We start from the raw sequence: 20,801 nt of genomic DNA, 5'->3' as shown, positions 1-20,801 counted from the left end.
GAAACGCGAAGTCCAGCCAAGTCCGCCCGTCGCTCTTCCCTGGCCGCATCAATCTAACTTATTTAACCCTGGACTGCACCAAGCGGACGCCCTCTCAAGCATCAGCTCTTCCTCCATCCCCATCAGAATCTTGAAGACAGCTCGCTCCGACCTCACCCATTTGATGTCTTGTTGAGAAGAGGACGCCCTTGACAGTCTCAGTTGATATTTAAACTACCCTGCATTCGGCTATCCGCATTGCAGGCATTGTACGAACCCTCGCCTACCGTGGATATCACCACATACAGACAGACAGACACAGACAGCTATTTCGATTGGCCTGACCACTTTAAATGACTCTGACTCGTGGTGGTGGTGGATTACCCGCTGGTCTTGCCTTGACCAAGCTCGTCTTATGCTCGCTGTCTCGATTACCTCTCCTCTATGCCGCACCGCTGACAACCTCGGCCGTTGAGAAACTCGCTCATGTTCCAAAGCCTCCAGATGAGTTCAGTTTATGGCTCTACCTCAGCATTGCTGCGGCGCTCGTCCTCAGCGGCGGCGCCTTCGCCGGACTTACTATCGCGCTGATGGGCCAGGTTAGTATTTACTCTATCAACAGCCCGAGAGGAACAGTTTATCTTTGTGGTTGACACTCGGTGCTAACTGTCGTACTTATTCAAGGATGAAATCTATCTCCAAGTTATCCAGACGTCTGGCGAAGGAGCAGAGAGAAAACAAGCCGCAAAGGTCCTTGACCTGTTGAAAAAGGGAAAACATTGGGTGCTTGTCACACTTTTACTGAGTAACGTCGTCGTGAATGAAACACTTCCCATCGTCTTGGATCGGTCTCTCGGCGGTGGTTGGCCTGCTGTCGTCGGCAGTACCGCATTGATTGGTAGGTGTCCTTTGTGTCCCTTGTGTTCTTGTGTGACTGCTGCAATGCAGCCAATACAGAATTTTCTGACGCCAGACCTGCAGTCATCTTCGGAGAAGTTGTACCCCAGTCAATCTGTGTGCGCTATGGGCTGCCGATTGGAGCATGGATGGCATCCGCTGTCCTTTGCCTGATGTACATCACCTCTCCCCTCTCGTATCCTATCGCAAAGCTTCTCGACAGACTCCTCGGCGAAGATCATGGGACTTTTTATAAAAAAGCTGGGTTAAAAACCCTCGTTACGCTACACAAGAATCTCGGCACAGCTGGCGACCAGCTGAACTCGGATGAGGTTACCATTATCAGTGCCGTTCTGGACCTGAAGGAAAAGTCCGTTGGCAGCATCATGATCCCAATGGAAGACGTTTTTATCATGTCGGCTGACACTGTTCTCGACGAAAAAATGATGGACCTTATCCTCTCCCAAGGATACTCCCGCATCCCGATCCACGCTCCAGATAATCCCCAAAACTTTGTTGGCATGCTTCTGGTCAAGATGCTGATCACATATGATCCCGAAGATTGCAAAAGAGTCCGAGACTTTGCCCTTGCCACCCTTCCAGAGACCAGAGCAGAAACAAGCTGTCTTGACATTGTTAACTTTTTCCAAGAAGGCAAAGCTCATATGGTCCTGGTCTCCGATTATCCGGGTGAAGATCATGGCTCTCTCGGGGTTGTTACACTCGAAGATGTTATTGAGGAGCTCATTGGTGAAGAAATCATCGACGAATCTGATGTCTTTATCGACGTCCACAAAGCAATTCGCCGCATGGCTCCAGCACCCAAATTCAACTTTCCAAAGGGACATTTTGTCGAAGTACCTCCCTCTGCTCACGATATCGGAATAGACACCCTTACTACCACCCGTACTACTGACAGCGAACAGCAAAATGAACATACTCAAGTATCAAAAAACGCTACTCATGTCGGCTCTCCTCCTCCACCCACATTTTACTTACGGCAAACACCCGTCGTCGACAAACCTGATGGTTCTAGCAAACCAATCATCCATAGAGGCGCCACGGCAGAGATTAAAGAGCAACTAAAACATCTCGGACCATCAAACCTAGCAAGCCGTCCTCGCCAAACCCGTTACAATGCGGTCAAAATAAAACGAGGTGGAATCTCACCTTCGAGGTCTTCTCAAGCCTTGAGTGCCCGCGACTCCTATGATTACCATCCACACTCAGATGTCCAACCATCCGAATCAGACAGTCTCTTGGTAAAATCTACAAGTGAACGCGCAGTTAACCCCAGAGAGCCGACATCATATGGTACTACTACAGACCAATCTAACCATCCACTTTATCTACCTCATTCCACCACGGAACCAAATATCAAACAAGGCGATACATCAGTCCCTCGCACATCATCACCGTCTCAAACACAGAACACAAAAAATACAATTACCGACTCACTGCCCACAATGCATGGTCCCTCTCCGTCATCCCAAAACGGAACCCGTTCACCGAGCGCCAACTCAGACACACCATCTTCATCTACAATATTCCACCCTCGCGGTCCTACAAGAAGTGGCAGCATAACCGAACAAGTCGTTGACATCCACGGCATCCGCAAAGTCGTCTTACAAACAAGCGACCGCAACTTCTCAGAGTGCGACAGCAATCAAAGCGTTCGTCCCTCATCTTCCTCTCAAACAAGTGATACCAAGGAATCTGCCGATCTGGAACATACCACCAGCGAGCAATCGACTCATCAATCCAATGGATTAAATAGTGCTTCTGGCAAAAAGAAGCGAAGACGCAAAAGAAAACCTACCGGATTATCAAAGTATGACGATCAGAATGACGAATCGCAACACCTTCTACGTTAACGAGACATAATTCCGTTTCCAAGTTTTTATTCATGTTACCATTTCTTGTTTTATTTATGTGGTTTGAAAGGGCTTTTTTTTTCTCTTGCTAATGGCTGGGTTTACTAAGTTTCTTGTTTTTCTTTGCAGGATGAATACATCCGTTTGAAGCATGCCGTCGTCTGTATATCAGTCGCCCTGTTCCTCATGTTAAATATCCACAAAGCGCCCGTTTTTGAGGGCTTAATTATGCTAATTTGCTTCTAATCAATCCTGCCCTCCTATCACTTCTGTTCACCATGTTTTCGAAAGTTAGGGACGATGCATTTATAGAATTGCCAATATATTTATCCTCTCGGGGCATTTCAGCTTCTAACACTTATAACCTCCTAGTAGCTATATTCTAAATCTACGAACTAAACTTATCTACAAAGAGAATTCTAGCTGCACACGTCTAGTAATAATATCTATAGAAAAAAAAAATGGACGCTTCCCGCCGCAGCAAAGTGTACGTTATCCCCGTCTATACCAGCCAGCAATTTATTCAGCAGTGGGAATAGGCTGCTTCTGCATGATCTCCATAGCTCGCACCTTCTCCCCAGTGGTGCGATCTGCTGCCAAAGCTTCTGCCGCCTGAGTCTCCCAACCGGCGATAGCCTGGAGGAAAAACTCCTTCTGCATTTCACGAGATGGAGGTTCAGCTACTGTCTTCCCTCTTCTCTTCCTTGAATCAGCGGTCTCTCTAATACTTGCATTGTCACCGTCAATCTTGTTGCCATACAAGTCGTCGGTGTCCGCGGAATCGGTAAAGTGAAAAGTGCGGAACTCAGTGTTGGCCCAACCAGTGCCTGGCCATTTGGGCGAAGGACGACCATTAGCATAATTATTCGGGCTTGGTTGCTTTTTGGTGACTTTATTTGCACATTTTAACAAAAGACGGAATTCAGAGTTATGCCAATTGAAGAGGAAGATATGTGGGAAGGGTATGAAGCGTGAGCTTTACGTACCTTGATAAAGAGTACTATCCTGCCAATCTTCACTGATATAGTGTAGGACACCTCCATGAGAAACCACAGCAATGTGCTTCTCTGGCCGGGCTTTCAGCCATTGTCTGGCCTCACGAGCACGTATTGTAACAGACTTAGCATTCGCTGACCACCTCTCTAATGTCTATAGTGACTCATTAGCTTTGACGCTCTTTGCCCGATACCAGATTAGAATATCCTCGTACCTTATCATTCCAATCTTCTGGGACCAAGGATAGGTCGACAGGCAGTCCTTTCTCTTCTATCTCCTTCTTTAGATCGGCAAGGTCGCTTCCAGTATCACAAGGAACGTCACTCGTTTCCTGTATTTCAGGCAGTGCAATGACTGTAAGCCCCTTTTCTTGGATGATATTTGCAAAAGAATGCAGGGCTGTATAAATTGTTCGGCGAAGAGGCGAGGCGACTATTAATTCAACATCTGCGTGATAGGGAAAGTTTGCCCGGAGAGCACGGCATTGCTCTTCGCCGAACGGGGTGAGCAAGGGGTCCTGCAGGACATGGTTTTCCACACTGAGGTTATGAAAACCCTAGTTCAACGAATTTAGAATGGAATATATACTCAAAGAGGAGTTATTTCTACTAACCTGCGCATGGCGGACACAATGAAGGACTGGAGGCATCTTATTAGCCCAGTATCTTAGCGGGGTTGTCAGAGTGGCTGTTGCGTCTTTCTGGGAAACGACTAAAACAGATACAAAAGAACAGAATAAATGGTTCTGGATAATGCAAGGCTGACGGATATCAAAGTGAAATAACGAAGCAACGACGTCTCTCTATCAAACACCCCGTCGATACGAAAAGTGACTCGAATGTAATTTGGACTTTTATGCCGCAGTCGCCACACCTTCCCTTTCGGCTTCGGTTATATCGGCGGTAGCCCCGGGGGATAATTTTGCCGTCGGGATAGTTGCTATTAATGGGAGAATGGTATTAGTCATCGTCGACAAAGCTTCCTGCCCTGGCGACGGCAGGGTCAGGAACAAACCGCGAAGCCGAAATCCTGGGATATAAAAAGCATAAAATAAGAACAAAAAGCATAAAGTGATGGTCGCTGGCTCGCGTTAAAAGATGCGCGAAGTCCGCGAGGGTAGAATGTTTGTCCCACTCTATAACTAATGGTTACTGCTTAGATAAACCATCAAAAGTAACGTTTCACTTGCTTGTTCCCCGAAAATTATCAAACTGAAGAATTGATGAGCAGCTCTCCCACCACTTTGACCAACCCATAAGTCTAAAAAACCAAGAGGCCATCTATAACAAACAGCGAGAGGAATGCAAAAGGCAAATAGGTCATAAGGGCATCACAGAAGGCGAATAAACAAGGCTATAAACAAGAAAACGTGGAGAAGAATACTCCGAAAAATGCAAAAAGAGCAGGAAAAACCACTGTCACATTCCTAACGTATGTGTGAATCACGCAACTCCAAACCCCCTGGCATTATTCAATGCTCTTTCTAGTTTTTCTTCGAGTACTGTCGCAGAAGTATACTCAGGCAGTAGAAGCCGGCCGAAGCAAGTTAAGCTAGTTGGTAGCCGCTATCAGCAAAGTTAGCATATCAGGTCTTTTTTTGGATAGTTCTGTTAATAGGAAGGATGGAACATACGCTATCGCCCACGCCATTGCGTTGAATGACAAATAAGATGCTGCCTATTCCATTAACTGGCACTCGGTCACTGGCAGTAACGAATTCCAAAAGTCGGCGCCGCTTTTCAAGGGGGTATCGTAAGACGACGCGCCAAAACCCTTTGACTATTGGGTGGTTTCCATCCCATCCACCTTCATAGCGAGCATGCCTTTGCAGTTCTGCCAGGTCAATCTCCTGGATACCTTCGAGAACCGTTTTCAATGCCTCAGGATTGAAGATGGACAAAGCAGTGCGATCCAGGCAGGTAAAAAAGCCACGCTGGAATGCCTCATACTGTGGGCGAACGGACTTGTCAGTCAACCAAAAAATGTAGTCTTTCACAAATTGTCTACGATTGGCGTTCGTCACGGTGGAGGCCTCTGGTTGTGGCTCTGTGGATACTTGGTGTCGTGGCAGCCTTGAGGGAGCGCCCTTTAAGATACCAATGACATGTGTATCTCGAGGGTGTTGCCGCGAATCAGTAGAGTACTCCTTCAACATAGACACACTGTTACTCCAATCGGGACCATTTTGGTGGCTAAGTCTCCTGGTAGCAACCCGCTGGTCATTTAACTTTTGTTTAGTCTTTTCCCACTGGGCATATCTCTCCGGAGCTGGCCAGGGTTCATTTTTATCGGTTCTCTCCATGTCAACAGTGACAACAGTTCCAAATGCGTTGAAACTAAACTCATATGTCCGCATAAAGATATCTCCCACGTCGCCGTCTTCCCAGGTCAATAATTCATCCAGGCCCTTGGCAAGCTCAGGCCAGCCAACTCGAATATGATCTGTGGTTTTCACCTTGAGTCCGAGAAGTCTTCGATATAACGCAATTGGGAAGTCCACCGGCAAAGTCACGCCATTGTAGATAGCAAGGGATACCAGAAGACCCAAAAGTTCGAACTTGTAGAGAGGCTCGAAGGAACAAGGTTGGAAGTAGTATGTGCCACTCCGACTATCAATCGTGAACATCCCAAATGCCGGGTTCATGGCTTCTAACATCGCAATTCTAAAAAACTCTTGTTGAACACCACCCTGGTCCACGCCTTCTTCACCATCATCCATCCCCATGCGAACTTTCAATGGCCGTAGGAGCTCCCGCCTTTCTCGCCTCCATAGTTGGTTAAGAGCATCTTCCAAGGCATGGTCTCGCCGAACGCTGATGACAAAAAACATGGTGAGCCCTGTCCTTAGCCTGGCAAGCAGGCCAAGATTATCATCCACAGAGATTGTGCCAGAAAATGCCATAGAAGTGACATGCTTCGAGGCAATAACCGCATTCTCAAATGACTTGGACATGGTTGCATGGTTTATTGCTCGAAAGTATGTTACCAAAGCTGACGGGGGGAATATGAAAGAACAAGAAAGCAAATGCATTGTTCGATTGTTGTAAAGCAGGTCTACCCACTCGGTAGGCATGTCAATTGGATCTAGCCGGTCCGCAAAAAAAGGTGTATGGAAGTCCTCTGGCAACAACCCCAGTTTGGTCCGGTCCCTGTATAGGAAGCTTAGGAGCTGTAAGGCACCTCCGGCTGCACTGGCTTTTGACAGCTCTGGCTTGCCGTCCCATTCTTTCAGGAGAACACTCCTCAACCACTCTACCACTACCATGGGCGTGGTAGTCTTTCTGTCCCCGGGTAGTGATATCTTGTTACTACTACCACTCGATCCAGGATTATGAAACTGCCGGAGCATGAGAATAATTTGCTCTATGAGCTCACATTTATCATTACTCGTGAAGTCGGTGATATGAGACGCCTTTGTTTTGAAGACCTCATGGAAGGCAAGCCGGGTCGAAATAACGCGTGCTAACCTATTGAGCAATCGTAGGGCTAGGTCATGTTCGAATCTGTCGGATGTTTCAATTATAGTTTGCGTTTGAAGCTTGGAAAACGTTCGCATCATGCTGTCTGGCATTACTGACCCAGATGCTCTCATATGACGGATAGCTTCCCATGTTCGTCTGTCTGTATGAGGAATGGTGCTTGATAAGGCCAGCAGCGCGACAACGGTAATGGAAGCAGCATCGGAATCTGTAATGTAATCATTTGGGCCCAGATGTTCAAATCTGGGGGATGTAGGGGTAGTTAAACTGGATGATTTGGAGTGGCGGCGTTGCATCCTAGTGAGAGAAAGTTCTGCGGGAGGGTTAAAGAGCTTTTCCATGCTGAGCCACAGACTATGAAGGGTCGTTTCCCAAGGACATATACGGTGCAGTTTCCTAAATGTGCCATCTAGCGAGTCAATGTCCAATCGTGAAGACGTAGGCCGGCTGTCAGAGCTACTTCGAAAGGAAAGCAGTAATTGTTGTGGGTTTCCTAGTACGTAGAACACGCTTTGTGCAATGAAAGGAAATGCTAATCTTTGCTGATGAGTAGCATATTTCCATTCCCATGGCTCAGAGTATCCCATTGACTCCAGTTGAGATATTTCAGATTTCCACGCTTGCTTATCGTCCTCTGTCTCGATCATGATTTTCTCTAATGAATCGACAATTTCTTCTGAGAGATGGGAAAGACTCTGTACCGGGGGTGCCTCGTCCGACTCCTCCGTTCTCGATTCGGGAGCTAAGCCTTGCCGGTCAAGAGGAAAGAATGCATCTATTGTAGGCTCTGTGGGCGAGTCACCATTGGACTCGGGTTTAGGCCATCTAACTGTACTTTGATCGCCCCATGAAACGTGCGCATTGCTTTTGGATGTGCCATCGGCAATGCGGCGATGTTTCTGGGATCTGTGTCGTAAAGCTGGTGGGGATGGGAGAGATTGTGAGGTATTAGCGGCTGCCGTGGGTGTACTGTTGACTGATGCATTCTTGGATCGCTTTCGTTGACCTTTCGAGCGTTCGTCGGTTATAGAAGAGCGTTGGGATTGCTTCCGTGATTCCAAAGGTTCGAGTGATAGGCGCTTCACGGGATGGCCTGGGACTTTGACCTCAAGCGTTGAAGAAGTATGATTTACCGAAGGAGTTGATTGATTAGATGACGAAATAAACTTCGAGCCTGAGCTTCCTGTGTCAGCCGGTGCGGTGCTATGCGAGGGACGCTTGTTGCTTGGGGATTGGTTCTCGAGCAATGAAGAAGTTGGAGCAGAGCTCGTCTCATCCGCCGGTTTAGCTCCGTAGAATGTTGTTCGCTTAAGCGGTAGCCATTCCACCATTCGTAACGACAGGGTGTCAAAGAGATTCTGGGTAAAAGACTTTGGATCTTTTCTTGTTTTCGAGCTGCTTTCTAGGACTGCCGGCGCTGTATCTAGCGTCGTCGGAGGTGAACCGGAAGGCACCCTTGGCCTATTCCCAAGGGTGCTGTTGCTTCTTTGATGCGATTGTGAGCGAGCGGATTCCGCGTTAATGTAGGAACTGGATTGTCGGGTTTTGCGTTCCACGTCCGGGGCAAGTGAGGTCGATACCGCTGCTGATGGATAGTGGCAGAGGCCCGACTCCGCGTCATCCTGGCTTGCTAAATAGCATGCAACTGTTCTAGCACTGAGGTCTGTAAACCTGCGCAGCGGGGCTTTGGTGTTTCGACGGCGAAAGCTAAGACACGTAGGGGTCATGCAATTTGGTTCCTGGCAACCATAGAGCAGCTGCGCTTTGTACCTGTGATTTTTTCAGGCCAAGAGTTAACAATGAGCTCTTATTTAGATACGGAAATCCGACTAAGAAGTAAGATCGCAGGAATTGGGGGGGGTTCCTCACCTCTTCACGAGATGGTTAAAGGTCCGCTGCCGCTCTTCTTTGGCCCAAGACAGCACCCTTGAAGGGTCCGAGACGTTCACTGTATGCCTCGAGATCACCTCCGGCGCTCCGGAAGGGAGTCTGGCATGGTGGTAAGCCGTCCTCTCTGCTGCGCAGTTCCCATGCGCCGCCCCTTGCAGCCTCGTCATCTTGTCTGCACAATAGTTATGACATGTCCAGGTCCGTCCGTTCCGTCGCAGCGTCTCTTATAGTAAGCTATTTGCACTGCCTTAGCATCCTTCCGCGGCTGGTGTCCCGTTCATATATTGTTCGTTGTCGTCCGGCTTTTTGCTGCTTGATGGTTGTTGTTGTTGCTTTTTCTTGACGTCGAAGGTCGAAATTAAGACAGCCCTTACAAACCCCAAAAGGGGAAAGTGATCGGCACAACGTCATACTTTTTTGGCTTTCTGTTTTTTTCGCCTCACAATAAAAAAAAGGTCGCTTGATAAGCAAAGCGACGCCAGGAGACGCGAATTTGATATCAACCGCAACTCCGAGACTATCGAGGAGGAAGCCTTGTGGAACAGAACGGAATACAAGCTATATAAAAGGACTTTCAGTTGCTGTCTTTGTTAGCCCTGACACTCCGTTGCCCACACGATTTTTCGTCGACGTTTTGGACCAGCCCTCACACCCCGCCATAATATATACAGCCGAAGAATAGCAAAGACTACTCCAAAGATATTTACTTCAGTCCTGCGGCAATATGGAGACCCATCCATACACATGCAACACCTGTCAGGTGGCCTTTCGCAGTAGCGAAGCGCAGAGAGGGCATATGCGAAGTGACTGGCAGTAAGTGCTAGCAATTTAGTGTCTACAGTCTCTGATAAAGGCTAACCCAGGGTGTTTCTACAGTCGATACAATTTGAAGCGTCGTGTTGCTACACTGCCACCCATATCATCCGAGGTCTTTACCGACAAGGTGCTGAACGCCCAGGCATCCAACTCCGCTGCTGCCGCCAAAGCCATATATGAAAAGTCCTGTGCTGCATGTCAGAAGACATACTATAGCGAAAATGCATTCCAAAACCACTTAGGGAGTCAGAAACACAGGCAGCGAGAGGCCATGCTGCGTAGAGAGGGTGGAAAGGACGAGACGGCGTCGGTGATGAGCGGTACTTTCTCCATGGGAGATCCGATTAACGAACGCAGCGAAGCTGGTGAGGGTGACGTTGAACCCGGAGAACAAGAGTTCTCCGAAATTATCAGTGGGATCAAGGGTACGAAGATTGATGCCCATGATCCACTACCTATCCGTCCGCGCCGTCCCAGCCACACCACAGAGACGGAGCCGGCAAGTGCCGAACGGATCGAGAAAGATGGAGAAAAAAAAGAGTTATCGCTTGCCCAGTGTTTCTTCTGCAACTACAAGTCGCCTAATGTCAAACTCAATGTTCTGCATATGGGAAAGTTCCATGGCATGTTCATTCCTGAACAAGAGTATCTCACTGACGGTGAAGGTCTTCTTGAATACCTACAAACAAAGATCTACAAGAACAGTGAGTGCCTTTACTGCCATAAGTTAAAGGCGACGCCAGAGGCTGTGCAGACACACATGAGAGATAAGGGCCATTGCATGATTGCCTTTGAAACAGAGGATGAACAGATTGAGATTGGCCAGTTCTACGACTTTACAAGCACCTATTCAGATGACGAAGAGGTAGAGGGAGAGGAGGGGGATGAGGAGGGAAAGGAAACACAGGATGATGGCTGGGAGACAGATACCTCAGTTTCATCACTCGACTCGGCTGAGATTGGTGCTGAGCCCATTGATGATCGATCACATCAGTACTCTAAACTCTCACGGCATTCCCATCACTCAAACACTGATCCTCGCAAGCATCGTAATATAGACGGCTTCCATTCACATGCACATTCGCACGGCCATGCTGCGTTTGTGCATGATGGTGAACTTCACCTACCAACTGGGCGCACTGCAGGCCACCGGTCCAATGCCAAATACTTCCGCCAGAACTTGCACAACTATCCTACCCCGGAAGAACGCTTGACCAGACAGCGTATGATTGAAGAAGCCGGCCCTAATGCTGATGAAGAGGACGATGAACAGGCTAATAATGCCAACAAGAACCGTGCTCTGATCTCTAGGGCTAACGGAGGTTTGGGCATGATTGGTGCTTCGGAGAGCCAGAAGAAGGAAGTCCGTGGAGCCGAGGTGAGAGAACGTCGACGAGCCGATCGATCTCGACGACAGTACGAATGGAAAATCAATAAGGGAGCGAACAGTCAGAAACATTTCAGGGTATGTCACCTTTTAAATTCGATGCTGGCTTGTCATACTAAGATTCCTTGTAGGATCACCTTCTCCAATGATCATCTCTGTTACGAATATCTTATACAATTCATGTTATGGGTTCTTCGGCTTTACTAAAATAGACTCAGCCTATGATATGCGAAAATAATGACAATGACTAGTTTTATTGACGCTTCCCTTCATCATAAAACCGCCCCGTAGCTTATTCCAACTCCGTCACCTCCTACAATTGCTTTCTCTGCTAACCCTATCCCTGCGCGAAAGTCACGTAACGCTTCCATACGCCGGCCCCAATACCAATATCCAAGCTGCCTCGTCACCATTATATAAAATTGCGTGGCTCGCGTGGCTTAAAATAGAAATCAGGGCGCCAAGATGGATGGGGCTGGCTGACAAAGCCGCATGACGCAGGCTGAGACGAAGCTTACAGGCCGCAGCAACTTGTGGTAGATACAGAGCCAGATGAGCAGCAAGATATGCCTCTAATGGGTATATATACGTTATTTGCGCTATTGAGAATATTACTGGAGACAGCCACCTTTATCTATTTGCCAAAAAATTGCCATAGACTGCTAAGCGCTACTATCCCTAAGCGTGGTTGGTCTAAACGTGACTGCCAGGATGCTTGATGAGAACCTCCCTAGTAAGCAAAATTCACAGTTTATCAACCTGGTTACCCCTACGCTGGTATTGTTTATCTAATGCTGACTTGTTCTAGCATTTTTCGTGAAGCCATCATCGGAAAATCCCAAGTCATACTCGACTCTGTTCGTTGCTCAACATGGAAAAGAGCCACAGCCAGCGTACACCGTCCGACACCTGGACCCTGAACTACAGACATCCCGAAATCGTTATGCTGTTGCACTATACGATGCTTTCTGTCCCGATGCACTGTACGGAGAGGTCTTGATAGTACCCAAGTGGACTTATCCTACATTTTCCCAGGAGGCTATCCGGGCAAATGGAGGGGTACAACCACCACCAGAGCCTATCATACCCACTGAGTTCATTATCCAATTATATAACCCCGAGCAACAAGTTCTAGTCCGCCATAAGCCCAAGACATGGAATACACCAGCCACATGGGCCTTTGAGATGCCACAGAAGACGTTTCGAGAACCATCTAAGTCACAACTTGACAAGACTCTTACTACACCCGCAACATCAGACGCTACCTCTCGATTAAGATTCAACTGGCGAAAGGACGGCAGGATGGGCTCAAAAGACCTTGGATGTTACTTGTCTGGCAAAGTTGTCGGGCCTAGTGAAAACTCAAAGAAGAACCGTGAGCCGGATATCACAGTTGCCATCTTTAGTGCATTAAAGGAGATCACCCTCTACGAGCCCAACTTCTCCCGGATTGAGATGGAGGATTACAAGGGCCTGGAGATTGTTCTCATGCTGGGAGCCATGGTTATTCGGGATGTATTCTTCACCCCGATGAAGGAAGCTTTTAATATAGTTAATCCATCTTCAAATCCAACAAGCCCAATTGACAAGCAGTCAAGCACCCTAGTACCTTCAAGACCTTTAAACGGCTCAGCAAACCATCCTCCAGTTTCTGGTCCTCCACCAAGGTCTCAACCGCCCGCAAAACCACTTCCTCAACAATCACAGCAACGACCCGCCCAACCTCCTCGTCAGAACATCCCACCTGCAGACCCCCGCACGCAATGGGAGCTAGACGCTGAAGCTAATGCATTAAAACAGCAATCTGAAGCAGAGAAACGAGCACGGCTCAAGAGGGAGAAGGAGGCTGAAAAACAAACTAAAAAGCTTCTTGAAGCTGAAGAGAAGGAGGCTAGAAAACGTCAAGCACAAGTTGACAAGGAGACTGAGCGACTGCGGAAAATCTATGGCAAGGAAGAAAGTAAGGTGCTGAAACTGCAGCAGAAGCAGCAAGCCAACCCTAGGCCACCACAGCCCCCTCGCCAGACCCAAAATCACCCAGTACCACCACACCCGCGAGTGCAGTTTGCTCCACCCAGACCACAATCTGTAGCTGGGGGCCTGATACCACCACCTCAGCAACAGCAACCACAATTAAAGGAGAAACGGAGTATATTTAGCTTCCGGAAGAAAGAGAGTGGAGCTCCTCCTAATACCCTTGCGAAGAAACGGAGTTCTATGTTTTGAAATTAGAGCATTTACATGGGGAAATATGGAGCAGCATTTATTGTTTATATACTCATTACATTTAGATACCCAACCAGGAATTACTTTACTTATTATATGTGTCCTAAAATATTTCCGCCAGCTACTCTTGTTTACTTTCCTGCAGAATCTCCATGAAGCGATGTCCGGCTTGTACTTCAACAGGCCTTACCTCATTGGGGGCAGAATATGCAGTTTCATTGCCCGAAGAACCAGCTATATGATCCGCATCGGGAGGTAACATTGGAACCAGTTTCACACATTGTTCAGCAGCCTCCTGTTTTCTGCCCCAAAAGCAAACATTGCGCATGAGGGAAACCATCTCTTTTCCCTGGCGAGCTAGCACAGTATTACCATTTATTGATCCTATGTCCCGCAGAGATCCGCGGAACCGAGTGGTTGCACGTGGTTTGCTCTTTGATTGGGAATTTTGACCCATTTCCCGGCCATTGGAATAACCGTCCAGCTTCAAAGCTTCCATCTGGGTATTGATGCTGCCATCCAAACTCGTAGCCTTATCCTGATTTTCCAACTCTTCTGCATACAGGTCTTCATCACGGACAAATATCTGGACATCCGGAAGCACAGTCTCTTCCCGTTTAACCCATCGGTTCTGCGCTTCATAAGCTTCCAGCCCATAATCCAGACCCGAAGGCGGCCAGCGCGATAACACTTTTCGTTTACGTACGGGTTTGATCAATGATGTGAGAGATGGTCCACTGTCTGACATATTTTCGCTGCCGTCTGTACTTGGTGAGTTTGCTGACGGTGACGAAGAAAGTAAATCCGTCATGTATAACGCGTCAGCTTCGGTCTTGGGCTGTCGTTTTAGAACTGGTGTGGGATACCCCGGCCCCGTCAGATAAGTCGGAAACGTCAAAGGTATATATTTTCCTGAAGTTCGGAGGAATAGGGTCGGAGATGCGAAAGAATCAAAGTACTTCTCCGGGGTAGCGAAGAGTCGGCGCCTTGCATCAAGTAGAGGTACAAGGTCCGCTGGTGTTGGTAGAGGCTCCTTTTTCTTCCGGCCGCGTTTCCGTGACAATTCTTTATCTTGTTCTGTCTCCGGCTTCTCAGTATCAGGAGCTGCTTTTTCGATATCTGTAATGCAGTAATCATCTAAGCCAACCCAATCGCATATCGGCTCTTCTGCTGCAACACCCTTGAGTCCTCGAGATTCAGTTAGCGCCAACATAAGGGCCAACGAGCCACCGATATATCTCCCAAAAACAAAGACATTATCCGGCTGAAACTCATTCTTTGCCCAGTCAAGTCCAGCCAACGTATCGTGTACCGGCGTAGGATACCTATAGGTCTTTCGGATTCCGGCCGCTTGTATTCTTCCAAGGCGGTATTTCACCACCACAGTAGTACATAGAGTAGTTACCGCCAGATTCTCTTCTGGTAAAAATGTGAAATTGTTCTGCTTTGCAGCAGAGGAACAGTTTGATGTGCTCGTTGTACCCGTAGAACCATGGCCTTTGGTGTATTGTGACCGGTCAAAAAGGGGGCCGGGAGGGAGGTAGAGTATGAGATTCGAGCTATTGGACTTGGTTTCCTTCTTAGGAGACAGGACGCTGTGTAAATGCGTTAGCTGGGCTATCTTTAGTTCATTTAACAGTCGACGAGGACGCGGTACGCACGTTAATGTGATGTTCCCATTACTACCCACGGGAACCTGTACAGCATTTTCGCGAAGGAACGGAACAGCCGCGCTGGAGAGACAACGGCCTATTGTCCGGCCTAAATAGGCATACCTCTTGTAGCTGAATGAAGAAGTAGAGGTAGTGGAGATTGATAGGCGCATCGCTCCATGATGTGATGGAGTCACGAATTGTTCAATTAACTACCAAGCTAGGTAGTTAGGCGACCGTTGAATACGGCGTTGTTAGTTGAGTTCGATCTTGTTTTGCTAGTCAACGTCAAGGCTTCAGCCGCCAAGACAACATTAAATATCAAGGAGACGATTTACTCTGTTTATTATTTCTATTATTTACAACAGCAATACTTCGTCTGGAATCTAGAATGTTAAGCATCTTGCAGATGGGACATATTGTTCCCTCCTTGTTAAGAATATAGACGGAGGTACGGTAGGAGCAAGGACAAAGGAGGATTAGACGTGGAACAGCAAGGGGAGGTAAATCAATGAGAGTTCGTAAATCATTGGTAGACAGGAGTTCGGCCGCGACTTGAGTATGCAGAGCTGCATGCCTGGAAGTATGGGTGGATACATGCTTGTTTGGCTGATATGCGGCGTGCGGGATCGTACTCAAGCATAGCATCTAGCAGCGCGAGGCCGTTCTCCTCCAAACCAGGCACTAACTTGCGAATATCTTCTCGTTTCCACTTTGGGAATGATGTCTTAAAGTCAGGGAACGATGTTACGCCTGGCCAGATCCGTTCATCAGGAGTACCACGTAGCCTATATAGAATATTAGTTAAGAGTCGAATTAGTAGATTTCATAGGCAAGTATGCTAAGCGTACTTAAATATCTTGAATATCTCATCAATTTCCGAATCACCTGGGAAAAGGGGTCGTCGAGTACACATCTCAGCGAAAATTGCACCGATAGACCACATATCGACACCTGTAGAATACTGACGGCCACCCAGAAGAATTTCAGGGGCACGGTACCACAGGGTGACAACCTATTCCGTCAATCCTTAGTAGATAAGCCAAGAAAATAGTTGAGGAAATTCCTAGAGACTCACCTCATGTGTGTATGTTCTTAAAGGAACACCAAAAGCCCTGGCAAGGCCAAAATCTGCAATTTTAAGGTTACCATCCCGGTCAATAAGCAAGTTCTGAGGTTTGAGATCTCGATGGAGCACGCGATGGGTGTGGCAGTATCGGACGCCTTCCACAAGCTGGGCCATGAACTTCTTCACCATAGCTTCGCCGAGACCCAGCCTGCTCATCTCGTGGGATCCATCTGGCAGGGCTTTGCCACGGCCACCCTCGCTCACCGGAAGAGCTTCCATATATTTCTTCAGATCCAGGTCGAGGAACTCGAAAACAAGATAGAGCTTATGTCCGTCTGCATGGACAATATTAAATAATCGGACAATGTTTGGGTCGTGCATCTCCTTAAGTAAGGATATCTCTCTAATTGCTGTGCTAGGAACACCTTCATCTTCTGCCTCGAGTCGAATCTTCTTTAGGGCAACGATCCGACCATGGTTAGACAGATCTCGAGCTTTGTAAACAACACCGTATGTCCCTATATAAAACGGGTCAATGAACATATCCCTCTAGTATTAGATATAGCAGCAGATATACCCTCTCCAATCTTCTCTATCTTCTGGTAGTTCTCCATCTTCCTTCAACAGATCAACACAAGCACGGAGGCCGGCGATCAGTATAACTGGAATATCTATTCGACCGCACACGGCTAACAACTGGCTCACAACTGGCAGCAAGCAGATCAATGACGCGGGTTTCGTATATCTCTTGATGAATATCGAGGGGTTGTGGCGCTGCGGGAGCTGGGATAAACGTAGTGCAGGTTCAAGCTCTCTCGAGACACAGCGGGGAATTTGATCTCACTTCACAACGCCATTTATTCTGGTCTAGTCTCTTCCTCTCGCTCGTCTTCTGCTATCTTCTTGTCTGTCTTTTGTCCTTTTGTGGCGGTTGGAATGTCCTGCTTTCGCGTGTTTTCCTTCTGCTTTTCTTGTTGATTTTCTTTTTTTTTATATCTTCGGCGGGAGAAAATAAACAAATAAAAGGGACGCGAGTTTCAGCCAATGGAAAAATAAGTGGTAAATCATTATCCAATAATAAATTAGCAATTTTTCACCCAATAGTAAATTTTTCATTGGAACTTTAGTCATTATTTCTTAGTCATTCATGAGTCATCGTTGCTTAGTAAGTTAAAGAAATTACACATGATTTAATTATTTCATAATCATGTCTTCAACGAGCACAAAAGAAAAAAGAAAAAAAGATCAAAACGTCAGGAAGACCAAAAAGACACACAACGAAGAAGACGACAAGGACAGAGAATAAGAGGAGGAGGAGGAAGTATTGATGCAGTGGTAGCACTGGGAATGGGGGCCATTTGGGGTTTAGATGCCCACGAACACCCTCCGGCCAGGCTGCGGCAGCAGTACAAGGCTTATCGTGCATTGAAGGTCCCTGATATCGACTCGCACCCCGCGATCATTGATCTGCGGCGAGATGGACACAGCGACAGCCTTCCTGATGGCATATCGCTAGACAGATGGCTTGCTCAAGGGCCCCTGGAAGCTGCATTTGGCCAGTTCATGGGAGGATGTGACGTCCGATGCGTTCCCCAGCCAGCGGTTGAGCCGCTACCTGTCTATACACATCGGGACATCCCTGGTAAGTCAGCAACTAGAAACAAGGCAAATCCAAAGCGGACGAGCGAGGGCTAACACGTCTATGGGGCAGGCCTCGAGATTATCCCTTCGATTCTTCCGCCGAGGGTCCAGGTTGAGCTGCTGTCAAGGCTACTACATCGTGATCTATCAGACCAGCGGCACCAGACCAACCTCCACCTACACTATAACGTCACCTACCCAGACGCCTCATGCTTGCCCGGGACTAGACAGGCTGGTGACAAGCCGTCCTTTTTTGAGGATTCGCTGAGCCGCTTCATCTCGCCCAAAGATAGCTCCGTGCACGCCCCTCTCACCATTCAGGCGATACTGAACCGCAAACTCCGGTGGATGACGCTTGGCGGCCAGTACGACTGGACCAAGAAGTGCTATCCTGCCAGCCCGCCTCCGCCATTTCCCTTGGACATATCTCATCTTCTTCAGGGTATCTTTCCAGCTACTCAGCCTGAGGCGGCAATCGTCAATATTTACTCGCCGGGAGACACGCTACACATCCACAGGGATGTCAGTGAAGAGTGTGATACTGGCTTGATAAGCATCAGTTTTGGCTGTGACGGACTCTTCATGGTCAGCCATGCAGATAATTCGGACTTGGCCGTTATCAGACTTCGCTCAGGTGATGCAGTCTACATGGACGGCGCATCCAGGGTGTCTTGGCATGGTGTTCCTAGAATCCTACCAGATACCTGTCCAAGCTGGCTGCAGGACTGGCCTGGCGATGCAAGCAAAAAGGGCGGTGGCAGGTTCCAGCAGTGGAACGGCTGGATGGCTGCCAAACGAGTCAACTTGAACGTGAGACAGATGAAGCCGTCGGGACCAATCGGTTGAACTCGAATCATTACGTCACAGGGCGGGCAGCCGCCCACATGGGACGTGATTCCTGATGGCTGGGACAAGCGTGAAGCCCGAGATCCTTGGTGAATCGGGGTTATGAGTCGCCGTGTATAAGGTATCAGACCTCTTCTCCCCATTTTCTGGCCCCTTTTCTGGGAATAATACGACGTCGGCTGGCCTCCACATCCGCCGTAAACTGCATGTACCTTAAAGGGTATCTGTTCAGCTGCGCTCAATATAGGAGAGCAAGGCAGTGGGGGTTTCCGTGGGGTATCAAAGGCGCTCTGTACCGTTCGTATACATCTAGCATCCGAATCTGGCCAACAAGTCCCAACCAAGCACCGTTTTAATCTCCAGCCCTAGGCGGTGCAACACGGCAAGACGCACAGCGCGAATCGAGGATTCTGTGCCAACGATAGCGACAATCGAGGCTGTATTTCACATCCGCAAGAGATCCAGTCCGTTCCTCGTACAGCACTATATGCTCCTCGTGTAACCCGTCACAAGTACCTGGTCAGGGCATCCGGCGCATCGAAACTCGGGCATATGTGCATATCTGCCCTCTTGAGATCGGACCTCCCATAGCCCTCAATGGCTGAAATTAGACCCACGGAAGGGTGAAAAAGAAAAGAAACAATAAAGCAACAAAGCAGCAAAAAAAGTATGAAGAAAGAAAGCCAGGGAGATGAAAACCCCACGATCGAACCGAACGGGGACGCCGACGATATCGTTGAAGATAGGCCAGGTTCTCGTCTGGTTTCCCCCCTGTCCTCGCTCTTTAGTCACAAAGTCAAGGCGCCCTTCCACCACGCTATTAAACATAGTATCCCCAGACGGATGGCGCTCTAATTGCTCAACACATTTCATGATTGCGATGGTTCATATCTTCTGTTCTTTCTTTTCGGCAACGGGCGGTCGACGCATGGGGGGAGGCGGAAGGAGATTGAGAGAAGCAGGGAGATGACGGGAAATCCCGAGCAGAGTGCCGCCACCAAGTCTCGTCAGCCAGCAGCGCCAGACAGTCCACTGCGATGATATGAGTTCGAAATTGAGAAGATCGCGACGCGCTCAGGCACGAACTCGGTTGATATGCATTGTTTCCCATGCATGCCCAGCCCCTAAAGAAGCCTACCCGCAAGTACAGCGTATGGCAGTGTTTGAGCGGTGCGGAAAGAGTCTTTCCACTGGTGGAGATGCATCGACGTACATCGAACGGGAGGCCTGCCTGTCCGGATGCATGTATGGATGGACATATGTATGTACCTCGCGGGAAGGGAAGGGAAAAGATATGTCCGTCTGCATGCACTCTCGCTCACGGCACCCATCGCAGCAGCGCATCGCATCGCATCGCCGTTCCTTGGCCAGGGTCCCCCCGGCTTCACACATCTCGGACCCGTCAGTTCTGCATGGAACGCATTATGGACTTGCTCTATCACATCCAGCTGCGGACTCCATCGAGGCCAAACGGTCGACCACGACAGCCCTTCTTTCAGGCGCTTCTTCCATCCATCAGAACCCACCGCCTTCAAATTCTCTCTGCGCTCTGTTGGCCGCCGCTCATTGCTTCTTCCCTGCATCGTGTCTGGCAGGCCCTCCTGAGCTACCGTCTCACCCGCGGGACTCCTTCCATGCAATTCCGATTTGTTGACCTGCTCGGCGAACGAAGAAGAAGAAGCAAAGAGAGCAGAGCAACAGGTTCTTCTATTTCATATTGGCCTGAAGTACTTGAGTGCTTGCATATATACGCTTATTTGCTTCTTCGCAACGACCGCAGAAGCAAGCATCCATCGCCTTTCCCTCGCCTGTATATTTATTTTTCTACTTTTGTCACTATTGCTAATCCATATAATTCTTTTGGCTCTGTATTTTTGGTCCTCTTCATAATTTTCTAGGGCCCGATAGTAAGATATTCCGCTCTTCCTCCACTGCTAGCTTGCAGTCAGCTTGCCTTTTTAGCCCAGATTCTTCGGCTTTTACCGCTGGCGCTGCGCATCCTCGCTGCCCATTTTTATTATTTGGCAGCAGCAAACATTGCTTGACGGC

The 20,801-nt window shown here is 48.4% G+C and overlaps 8 protein-coding genes across 10 annotated transcripts; 3 read left to right on the top strand and 5 right to left on the bottom strand.

Annotated features, from left to right (window-relative positions):
• Positions 1 to 1,160: 1,160 nt before the first annotated feature.
• Positions 1,161 to 1,814, bottom strand: TERG_11908 (uncharacterized protein; the record flags this gene model as incomplete). Its single annotated transcript, XM_047750948.1, has 1 exon — positions 1,161 to 1,814. One exon carries the CDS (start codon positions 1,812 to 1,814, stop codon positions 1,161 to 1,163), a length of 654 nt encoding a protein of 217 aa, XP_047605751.1.
• A 1,455-nt stretch (positions 1,815 to 3,269) lies between these two features.
• Positions 3,270 to 4,395, bottom strand: TERG_02833 (uncharacterized protein; the record flags this gene model as incomplete). The annotated part of the gene is made up of 4 exons (XM_003235733.1): positions 3,270 to 3,640; positions 3,737 to 3,899; positions 3,961 to 4,302; positions 4,360 to 4,395. The coding sequence occupies 4 exons, from the start codon at positions 4,393 to 4,395 to the stop codon at positions 3,270 to 3,272; spliced, it is 912 nt and encodes a 303-aa protein (XP_003235781.1).
• Positions 4,396 to 5,188: 793 nt separating this feature from the next.
• TERG_02832 (uncharacterized protein) lies at positions 5,189 to 9,282 on the bottom strand (the record flags this gene model as incomplete). Its single annotated transcript, XM_003235732.1, has 3 exons — positions 5,189 to 5,311; positions 5,380 to 8,995; positions 9,095 to 9,282. The coding sequence occupies 3 exons, from the start codon at positions 9,280 to 9,282 to the stop codon at positions 5,189 to 5,191; spliced, it is 3,927 nt and encodes a 1,308-aa protein (XP_003235780.1).
• Positions 9,283 to 9,839: 557 nt separating this feature from the next.
• Positions 9,840 to 11,525, top strand: TERG_02831 (uncharacterized protein; the record flags this gene model as incomplete). Of its 3 annotated transcripts, XM_003235731.1 has the most annotated exons (3): positions 9,840 to 9,928; positions 9,992 to 11,396; positions 11,450 to 11,467. In XM_003235731.1, the coding sequence occupies 3 exons, from the start codon at positions 9,840 to 9,842 to the stop codon at positions 11,465 to 11,467; spliced, it is 1,512 nt and encodes a 503-aa protein (XP_003235779.1). The 3 variants fall into 3 exon arrangements, with proteins under 3 accessions (XP_003235779.1, XP_047603943.1, XP_047605750.1); XM_047747971.1 differs by having other exon boundaries at positions 9,992 to 11,525; XM_047749459.1 differs by lacking the exon at positions 9,840 to 9,928 and having other exon boundaries at positions 10,203 to 11,396.
• Positions 11,526 to 12,029: 504 nt separating this feature from the next.
• Positions 12,030 to 13,544, top strand: TERG_02830 (uncharacterized protein; the record flags this gene model as incomplete). Its single annotated transcript, XM_003235730.1, has 2 exons — positions 12,030 to 12,051; positions 12,127 to 13,544. 2 exons carry the CDS (start codon positions 12,030 to 12,032, stop codon positions 13,542 to 13,544), a joined length of 1,440 nt encoding a protein of 479 aa, XP_003235778.1.
• Positions 13,545 to 13,665: 121 nt separating this feature from the next.
• Positions 13,666 to 15,369, bottom strand: TERG_02829 (uncharacterized protein; the record flags this gene model as incomplete). The annotated part of the gene is made up of 1 exon (XM_047747970.1): positions 13,666 to 15,369. The coding sequence occupies one exon, from the start codon at positions 15,367 to 15,369 to the stop codon at positions 13,666 to 13,668; it is 1,704 nt and encodes a 567-aa protein (XP_047603942.1).
• A 353-nt stretch (positions 15,370 to 15,722) lies between these two features.
• Positions 15,723 to 16,879, bottom strand: TERG_02828 (CMGC/CDK/CDC2 protein kinase; the record flags this gene model as incomplete). The annotated part of the gene is made up of 4 exons (XM_003235728.1): positions 15,723 to 15,984; positions 16,048 to 16,211; positions 16,275 to 16,783; positions 16,843 to 16,879. The coding sequence occupies 4 exons, from the start codon at positions 16,877 to 16,879 to the stop codon at positions 15,723 to 15,725; spliced, it is 972 nt and encodes a 323-aa protein (XP_003235776.1).
• Positions 16,880 to 17,612: 733 nt separating this feature from the next.
• Positions 17,613 to 19,585, top strand: TERG_02827 (alkylated DNA repair protein AlkB; the record flags this gene model as incomplete). Its single annotated transcript, XM_003235727.2, has 2 exons — positions 17,613 to 17,907; positions 17,977 to 19,585. The coding sequence occupies 2 exons, from the start codon at positions 17,613 to 17,615 to the stop codon at positions 18,750 to 18,752; spliced, it is 1,071 nt and encodes a 356-aa protein (XP_003235775.1). The 3' UTR covers positions 18,753 to 19,585.
• Positions 19,586 to 20,801: the final 1,216 nt, after the last annotated feature.

The sequence above is a fragment of the Trichophyton rubrum genome (assembly GCF_000151425.1).
Source record: "Trichophyton rubrum CBS 118892 genomic scaffold supercont2.3, whole genome shotgun sequence".
NCBI lineage: Eukaryota > Fungi > Ascomycota > Eurotiomycetes > Onygenales > Arthrodermataceae > Trichophyton > Trichophyton rubrum.
This window is presented reverse-complemented; position numbering and strand designations above follow the sequence as displayed.